General features: G+C 40.6%; 1 protein-coding gene across 1 annotated transcript in view; it reads right to left on the bottom strand.

Annotated features, from left to right (window-relative positions):
* Window positions 1-6,957: 6,957 nt before the first annotated feature.
* Window positions 6,958-9,782, bottom strand: part of TBR1 (T-box brain transcription factor 1) — a 10,723-nt gene continuing 7,898 nt past the window's right edge. The window contains exons 7-9 of the mRNA XM_007457005.1: window positions 9,103-9,118; window positions 7,607-7,684; window positions 6,958-7,134 (exon numbers count right to left, since the gene is read on the bottom strand). Coding sequence (XP_007457067.1) covers window positions 6,958-7,134; window positions 7,607-7,684; window positions 9,103-9,118 — 271 coding nt within the window. The remainder of the gene's footprint in view (window positions 7,135-7,606; window positions 7,685-9,102; window positions 9,119-9,782) is intronic.

A 9,782-nucleotide genomic window follows, 5' to 3' on the forward strand; every position in this document is an offset into this window, starting at 1 on the left:
ATATAAGAGGAAACTGAGGATGTTACAGGCTAGTCAAGTTAACACTATGACTGTGGCAATGTTTCTCAAACTTCAAGTCACTGTCAAATTTACTAGGTCATAACCAAAATTTTCTTTTCAATAAAGTTGACCATAAAAGAAAAAATATCAGAGCGTATCGAATGTGGTAAAGTTAAATGTTTTGTGACACTTGTATGTGTCTATGTGTATTTATTTATTACTGCGAGTCTCAATTTAAAAATTTTAAAAGACACTGCCCTAGAGGTCGTTCTACTGCAGCTCAGAACATCTGAACTCAAACTGCATAGAAAATCAGAGGTCCAAAAAAAAACAAAGTTCTTTAAAGCTGGAAGATACTTAAAAGATTTGCTTATCATTTCATTTTACGAAAGAGGATATTGAAAAATCACAGAAATAAAATGTTCGGTGTCCAATTTTTTCTACTATACCTTAGGAGTCAGGTTCCTTTGAGACCTATACTTACAAAACAAATTTAAGGCAGTATCATGCATACTACATTGGCTTTGGCACCAACTACAGATTTTCAGTCATATCATGTGAACATTCCTTTGACATGGTGGCATTTTCACCAACTTATTATTCAAATGGAAAGTATACTGTGTGCAAATTAAATAATAAATTTAAAGGCTCTTGATTCTAGTGCTCAGAGGTATAGAATTATTTTCATAGATAGGAGATTATTAAACGGGTACGTATTCAGGCTCCAGTAAGAGATCCTCATAAAGCACACAATTATGACAGTGCCTAAGATGCAGGATACAAGAAGTGTCAGAAATTCCCCACTCATTATTCTTGATTTTACTTTCTTGTTCTCTATTTTCATTATGGTGTTATACACAAACACACACACACCCATTTATGTTTTGAAAGATTACTGTAGAGAATCTGTAAAAAGAATTGAAAATGAAATTAAAAATCTGTGTAACTTTAAACTCCAGAGCAAAGAGTTTCCTAAAAAGTTGTGACACAGGTAGCACTGTTTCTCATAATCTATAAGGCCTGAATCTCTTAGGTTTGGTACTTTATTTTTTGTAACTATGTAGAGAAAGGCCTGATAGTGATGTCATTTAACATATATACGCTACCAAACGTAAAATAGATAGCTAGTAGGAAGCAGCCGCATAGCACAGGGAGATCAGCTCGGTGCTTTGTGACCAGCTAGAGGGGTGGGATAGGGACGGTGGGAGCGAGATGCAAGAGAGAGGAGATATGGGGATGTATGTATATGTATAGCTTATTCACTCTGATATAAAGCAGAAACTAACACACCATTGTAAAGCAATTATACTCCAATATAGATGTTTAAAAAAAAATAAGATATAGTACATACAATTGTATAGCCATTTAAAAAAAAAACCTTCCTCTTTAGTGGTGCTGCCACATACATTTCACATCCCAATCTCCTTAAGGGGTTACATTAATATTAACTAAGAGAAATTAAATTTTTAAAATTCATTTCAATTCTCATCATGTTAAACTTAAAGGCAAGAAGAACATGAGTCTGTATCAGATGGTTCAAGGAAGGACAGATAGAAAAATTCAGAATGTCAGTTAAAATGTAACAGGCTACAAGAAATAAGAAACCATTAAGCAGGTGAAGGTTGTTAGACAATGGGTGGAAGGTATATATTAGGAAAACTAGTATTAGATCTTCTTTTTCCCACCCCATTCTTCCATAACAGATGTCAAGCAAGTTTTCTTGGAAGAGGTATATGAGGGCATGCCCTGTGAAAAGCAACCCTATAGAAACGTAGAAACTGCATAAATAAATAAGCAAGCAGAGAGCCCCATGAAAGAAAAGCCGGAGGAAGGAAGGGAAAGTGAAGGAGTTGCAGAATCTGTGATTCTGAATCACCTAAAGGGCTAATTATGATGTTTAAATAGCTAAGAGAATAAAGATTAGTCTATAACAAGGCCATTACATTTGGTTAAGGGCACACTGGTAAAGGTAAAAAAGATTTTAATGTCTGTGCAAATGAGGAAGCTGAATTGAAAAGGATCAAAGAAAGCATTGAAAGATGGGTCCTAAGTACAAAAGATGGCAGGGAATAAATGGAGTGCCTCACATAGCTAAGAATGTTAGGGGTAAAAAAGAGAACAGAAATACCAATAAAAGAAAAATACTGTCCTTTCACAAAAAAGAATCCAAGATAAGAGAACAAAGTGAATATTGAGAGAAGTGATTAGAAATATATAGGGGGAAAAGGCACAAAATAAAAAACCAATGTGGGAGAAGTTAAATAAAAAGACATATTGTATCTGATATTTGTCCTGAAAACTTTACAACTGCTTTTGAGGAAAGCATAAAAATTCTGATCTGAAAGAAACTGATGAATCAGGCATAGATTTTATAAAGACTCAGGTTCAGGGTGGTAGCATGAGAAGGAAGAGTAGGTTAAAAAAAAAAGTTGTTGGCAAGAGAGTTGACAAGGGCAAAATGAGTGTCAGAGAGACAGCAGAGCTGGGGGGAGGAAAGAACAAATTTGTTGAGGAGGAATCAGTATGTCTCTTTGACTTTCTTCACAGGAACAAAGCAGAATGTGAGCATAAATTAAGAGTGAATCCCAAAGGTGAGTGAGCTCTAAGGATCATTTAGAACACAGTCATTAAAAAAAATAGTGCGCGCACACGCGCACGTGTGTGTGTATGTGTGTGTGTGTGTGTGTGTGTGTGTGTAGCAAATTAAGACAGAGGTAGGAAAAAAAGATTTCATTTGAACATAATACACAGCATTCAGTGGTAGGTAAACTGTGAAAGGATAAGTCCTCATTACAGCTTCAGTTGTTTTAGGAAGGTTCTGAGTAGTAAACATTGTTATTATTTGGTAAAATTATACCCAAAATTATACAATTCAAACTAAAAAACAAATCAGGTTATAAAAGTACTAACCACCTTTGAAACATTTTTTATTAGAAATAATGGTTTGGCCTTTTGTAAATTCCCAACTGAGCGAGCCATTCAAAATAACAAATCTATATGATAACTGAGACGGTCTCATAAAATATCATTGTTGATTGCAGATGGCCTAAACTGAATCTATATAACATGTATGTGTATTTCATTCATTGAAGTTCAAGGATGTTAAACTTAAATATATATGTGATAGTTTCATACCGTAAATAGAAAGATTAAACTATTGAGAAGTTATAATTACACAGAATAGCCTATAATTTGACTATATTACAAAGGGGGAGAGATGATTTTGCTAATTCATGTTTTAGATACAAAGAAAAGAGCTTCCAATGCAGAGTGAGAAAAACACATCCCAGAGCCTAAAAAGAATAACCTTTTGTTGATAGAAGACGGCAAATCTTTGAATGCTCACAAGTATGCTTATCACTATTCAAAAAGGATATTTAAAACACACACACACACAATTCAAACACACATATCTGAAACGGTAGTGCCTTCTATCCACTTTCAAAGGAGGCCTTACTTGTGCCCACAAATGGCAGCCCAGTAGGCAGTGACATCAGACCTAGAAATGATGTGGCCTGTATAGTATGCAGTGAAGTGCAGTGCTCTACTTGTTTGCAATAGTTTTATTTTTCGACTAGTTTTTATCACACTTGGCATGAACAAGGGAACATGTGCTTTGCTAAATTTGAACTTTTAAGATGAGACTGAATTAACTGAGAACCAAAAAATTGCCTCTGAATTATCCTAAGATTGAAAAATGCCTTCCCCTTCATACTAGAAATGACAAAATAAAAGAGAAATACACCTTAAAAGTTGAAAATTGAGCTAGGAATACCCTTTCAACCAGAAAGTTCAATTAACTTGCCATTTCTTGAAACTGAGTGTATATGTATATACATATATAATGCATATATATGACATATATATACTAAGTATAACTTTTGTCCCAAAACTTAAAGTTAACCTTATATTCTTTTTTTTTTCTACTAGTATTGAAACAAAATATATATTAGCCAAAATATTAGCCAAAATAACCAGAGGCATATCCCTAGAGATGCTCTCCCTTCATAAATTCCATCTTCCTCCTCATAAAAGGTTGGCCAAGATACATAAGTATAAATGCTTTGTATATAAAATGAGTGCCTTGTCATGCAGATATTTTTAGAGTTAAAATCCAAAATAATTTTAATATAAAATTCAACTTATAAATCACAGGATATGTTCATAAGGAATCTAGTGATAAGTAATAGGTCAAACAACCTGAAAGAATCAGGTTGTGGTACAAGTTTCATTGCATTAATAATGTCACAGTGTGTTTATTAAATTAAGTATTACCAGCAAGGGTCTTCTAAATGCCACGTTCCTAATACTAGACCACATATTTATTTCAGAGTTAGCATAGGAAGATGGGGATCTATCACTAGAAGGTCTATTAAGCCATGTTTGGTTTTTTTTTCCATTGCTTTAATGGAACTATTCAAATCAAATTTTTCAAACTATGCCTTGAACACCACTGCAAACCATACTGTGGGTGTAAAATACATGCAAGAGGGATATAATCAGCTGAGATGAGAACAGTGACTTGTACACCATCAAGTTTACTTTATTGTGAAAGCAGTGGGGTTTTCTTTCAAGTGAATATATTTTTAAATACGTTGCAACCTAACTTACAAGCTGAAGACCAGAACCAGGAAGACATACAAATCTCAAAGCAACTGAATTAAATCAAGTATAATGCAATGCCTAAAATCCTACTTTGTAGGATTTTTGTCTCTGTCTTCCTACTGCCTACTTTGTCTCTGTCTTCCTTGACTCATCTTGTTCTGGCGAAAGAAAAACTCACTGTCCAAAAGTAAATCTTGCACTAAAATTGTAAATTCAATAAATCATAGAGATTCAACTTGCTTAAAAATTCTCAGCTACCTTTTCAAAGATTGATTCTACTGATATTAGGATGAACATTTACTCTTTAAAATATTAAAATTAACCAAGCAATTGCCCACATACCAGAGTAAATTAAATATTTTTAAAACTGAATGCTTATCACTGGTCTTTAAAGTTGCTGACTTCTTCAAAGTAAGTTTGCCTAAAAATGAGAATAATTGTTACTGTTTCCTATGGAGGAATCTAGATTGGTTTGTTTTCACACAGGATCATAAGCTCTGCGATTTTTCCTATCTCCATGGCTAAAACGCATACATGATAAAATAACTCATATACGCATAGAAAAGGTGCTGCACCAGAGGACAGGCAGAACATTTTATAAAAATCACTTATGTACACAAATATGTTGCCCAAATACTGCTACAGTGCATTTTAAATTCCCCGAGAATGTAAATAGCCTCTACTCAGCAAGGCTTTTGTTCCTAGCCTGCACCCTAAACAGCAAGTACAACATCCTTGAAAGCTCACTCCTAAAAAGACAAATACTTAGCATCACACACAAAAAAGGTGGGTCACAGTGAGTTTTAGCAGCAGGATTTATAAGAAAATGTAACTGCAGGAGGTAAGATGGTTCATAAAGTTCTCCGCAGACCCTAAATTACAACATTTTAAGAGCTCGGGGGATGTTAAGTCAGTCCTAAAGAGACAGAAACGACCTGATTTTTGAAGCAAACCCAGTAAGTTTCTGCTAGGCCTCCAAAGGCTTTCACGCCCTAAATCCTAGTGGGTTGCCCGGCTTGGGAAGGCCGCACCCAAGGCCAGAGTCAAGGCCGCGAGCCACGCTGGACCGGACTCTTGAAGGGACAGGAGAACCGCCTGGACTCCAGGTCTGGACCTACGCTGGGCCCCCTGTCTAGACGCGCGGCCTGGATCCCTGCTTGCGTTCCTCGCCTGGACTCCCGGCCTGGATCCACGGCGGGGACAGCCAGGACGCAGCCGCCGCCCACCGCCACCCAACGGCGAAGCCAGAGAGCCTGGGCCCAGGCTCAGCGGCACAGACCAGGCCTTCGGAGCCGCCCCACTGCCGGCCGAACTCGTGCGGATGTCCGTCCCCGCCGGCCTGGGCTCCCGGACGCCCTCGACCGCAGCGCGCTCTGTGCCCGCCCGTCGGCCACCCTGACCCGCGGCACCGGCTCGAAGGTGAAGAACGCAGGGCGCAGCGTCTCTGGGCTCGAGCGGCGCCTGCCCGCCGCGCTCGGCCCCAAGCGGCTGGTGGGCAATGAGCTAAGATGGCGAGGGATGCGAGTGGCGGGAAGGCTGGAGCCAGAATAGAATGCTAGCCGCACGCTCGCCTTTCTTTCTTTCTTTCTCTTTTTGAAAAGACACTTTGGAAAACTGGGGAAATCTGCAGTTTACGGGGAGGATTCGTCATCCTTCTCCGTCCCTCCCCTGACTCCTACCCTCACGGAGGTAAAAAGGCAACTCGAAATCTAACCCGGGACGCGAACTCTGGTTCCCGCAGGGCCTCGCAAAACGAACTCTGATTTCCTTGGAATAGCAGCAGCTTCTCCGACACATTGACAGTGTCACTTCACTAGACACCCAAGACTCCTTGGAAGCCAGGAGAAATGATCATGCTTGCAAAGGACAGGAAAGCACACTGCCTCCGAGAGGAGCGCGGAGCTGCAAATTTACCTCACGCTGACTCAGTCCACACAGCAGATGGTGCAGAGCTGCAAGGGAAACGACCTCCCCAATTTTTTAAAGTACTTCCTAATAGCAGCTAAGTGCGTCTTTCAGTACCGGGCACTACGTTCCTGTGAAATCTATCCTCGGCTTCTAAGAGCTTCGTTTCCGCACATGACACCGACTCCTTTGTTCGCGGTGACTCTGGCCCGAGGGCGGCAGGCCTGGCCGGGCGCCGCGCTCCGACCGCCAGGCTCACTCCCGGGAGCCAGCGCGGCCCCCGCTACCCTCGCCCTCGGCCTGGGAGCCCCTCCCGGCTGCACGTGCGCCTCCTGCTCGGCGGCACCGAGGTCGCAAGAGCGCAGGGCCAGTGGGTGATTGAAGGAACACACTGCTCCACTTCACTCGCCACGCAGGCCCCCAGTTTTGTGCTTTTTGTCCTCTTGTTTAGTTCTTAGGTGTGGGAACGGAGAAACACAAAGGAAAATCAATCTTCGCTTTTCTATGTGGCAGACAAAACTCCGCGGAACGCCGTCTAGTGGCGAAATCGCCCAGGGAAGGCAAATCGGTCTTGTTCCCCCCACCAATTTTCACTTTAATTGGAACTTTGACGCCTCTTTGCATCTGTCAAATTGCAAAGGGGATACACGACCATCTCTGGGTGGTGGTAAATTTCGTCCCATAACCTGAGACTGGCCCAGACTAAGCAAGAAAGTTGAACCATTCTCCACCTCTTTCTTGGATCTCGTTTCTCTGGACACAAAAGTACCAAAATCGCATCTCCAGGAGGTAAAGGCAGAGCTCTGCGGACACCTTGACTAAGACGCAGCGACCCCCCAGATGGAATATCCACATTTCTGTATTTTTTTTCTCAAGGGATGGGGATCTGGCTTGGGCAGGGCTGGCACAGGAGTTCCGTTGTAGAAAAGACGGAGTGGTGCCCCCCAGATACCTCCTAAAGCAAGTTTTAAGCTCAGTGGTTAAATACCGACCTTTCACGAGTTTGCTCTATGAGTCCTTCCCCCCCTCCAACCCCTCCCAATCCCCCCAAAACAATCCACTCAAGAAATGTAGGCCATCCTGTGTATTCATTTACGGATTCACCACTCAACTCCAAGGCCTCGTATTTAAGGAACGGAATTTTCGACATCTGCCTAGAGCTGCGGTCAACAGCCTATTTTGACAAGCATTTAAATCACACCCTTCTCTTGCCCAAAGCCTCCCTCCTGACTTTGTGAAATTTAAAGAAATTCTAAATTTCGTATTAAAGACCCTCCTTTTCCTGCTCACGTTATTTCCTACTTAAAGATATAAGGAAGTGTCTACATTTTCCTGAAAAAAAGAAAAAGTGCAACAAAGTGAAACGACTCACAGGGAACTAAGTAGTTGTAAATAAGAGGAAAAAAAGTAATTACTGGTAGTGCTATAAAACAAATTTAAGAGGAAAACGGGAGGCAGTTTCCACTAAACAGACTGCCCCATATTGGAGTAGGGACAGGCTATTCTTCCTTAACCCTTAAAAATAATCATCTATAATTAAATTATTTTCAAACTGTAAACTGCTTTCAAACACCATAGCATTTTACCAGATTTATTTTACTTGTTATACACAGACGATACAAACGAGCAAAAAACAAAACGTTTCTCAATGGAGTGTGTACTTGTATAAATTATTCAGTTCACAGACAAAACGAAACAAATATAAAAATCACAACATTAGATTTACAGAAGAGCCAAAATATACACACGTTTAGACCCTGAATTCCTATCAGGAAAAAAAATCCCCCCAATGGACTGAATCTAGATTGAATATTGTGTATGATGCATATTTCACATTAATTTTAAAATACAAAAAAAAAGTATAGGTTTGCTACACAACATTAGAAATCCTACTAATCTATTTTCAGGGGGATTAGTGCTCCTTATCAAATATAACAAGACTTAGTGGGAGGGGGAAAAACAGTCTTACTTGCATTAATGCTAGTGTTTTCCCAAGGAAGTCAAATTGCAGCTGTTTCTAGGTGTCGGGGAAATCATTTTCAAAACTAAAATGCAGTAAAATATACAACTCACACAATTCATCTTCACTAGACTACACTATAGTTACCAACAATTCAGTCATCTATATCATTAGTAGAATATTCATTACAAAGATTTACAGCATATAAAGGTGGAGGGGGGAACTGAAAAGATACTCAGAAACAGTTTGTCAGCATATGTGGCACCTGCACAGACCAGTAATGGATTTGGCACTTGGGGAAAAACAAATAAGGCAAAATAATATTGCTGATGTCGAGCTATTCTATTTAGAAGTAAGGGGTAAAAAACATATAACTCCAGTTAGCTTTGCTTTGCAGGCATCATGCCACTTAATCGACTTGCCTATGAAAAGACACCTATCCTTTACAGGTGTTTGGTCAGATTCTCCTTAGCTATTTGTGTGCAGTAGGGCACAGAGTAATTATTTCATGCAACGGATTGAGGAGAAGTGAGAAACCCATCATTATCTAGTTTTTCAAGTTTCAAGTTTTCAGAGCCTCTTAGAATATTGTTAATTATCCCACCAGAAAAAATGTTAAAGGGGAGGGGGGTGGAGAAAAAGGCAAAGAAAGGAAAATAAATGAACGAGAAGGTTAAGCATGAACTGGTTTTGTGCCTTGACGATGAGAATAAAAACTAGCCATTCGTTACAGTAAATTAACACTATATACAGTCATTTCACAGGCTTTGTTCCACTAAAATTATTAACATCCCTACCATCCATCCATCCATCCACTCGGGGATAAGAAAGGACGCGCTGGGGGGTCCAGGTTCTAGAGTCAACATCCTACGGTTAATGGGGAGGCCGAGACTTGGCGGGTCGGAATAGCTGCTGCCTGACAGGACTGCCCAGGTCTCCTAAAGGTGAAGAGTTTCATTACCAGAAAGGGAAGGAGAGGGTGAGAAAAAGACGAGGGGGAGGGGAATTGTTGGGAGGATAACTTCACAGAAGGTTCGGAAGTAGGAAAACCAAAAGGTTTACAGCCAAGTTGAAGGTCGGTGCGCTAATTGCGGAAACTGCTGTGCAAAAAAAAAAAAAAGAAGAAGAAGAAAGAAAAAAAAGGTTAAAATTACACTCGGAGACCTGTACTAATCCGCTGCAGACGGTGTTCGAGGGTCAAACAAACTGAGGGGGCGCGCGAGTGGGGCGTGGGCAGGAGGCGCAGGGGGAGAGGCGCGAGGGGCTGGCGGGGGCCCGGCCGCGGCGGGGCGCGGGGCCGAGGCGGGGCGGG

The sequence above is a fragment of the Lipotes vexillifer genome, unplaced genomic scaffold, assembly GCF_000442215.2.
Source record: "Lipotes vexillifer unplaced genomic scaffold, Lipotes_vexillifer_v1.1 scaffold1861, whole genome shotgun sequence".
In the NCBI taxonomy this organism is placed as follows: Eukaryota; Metazoa; Chordata; class Mammalia; order Artiodactyla; family Lipotidae; genus Lipotes; species Lipotes vexillifer.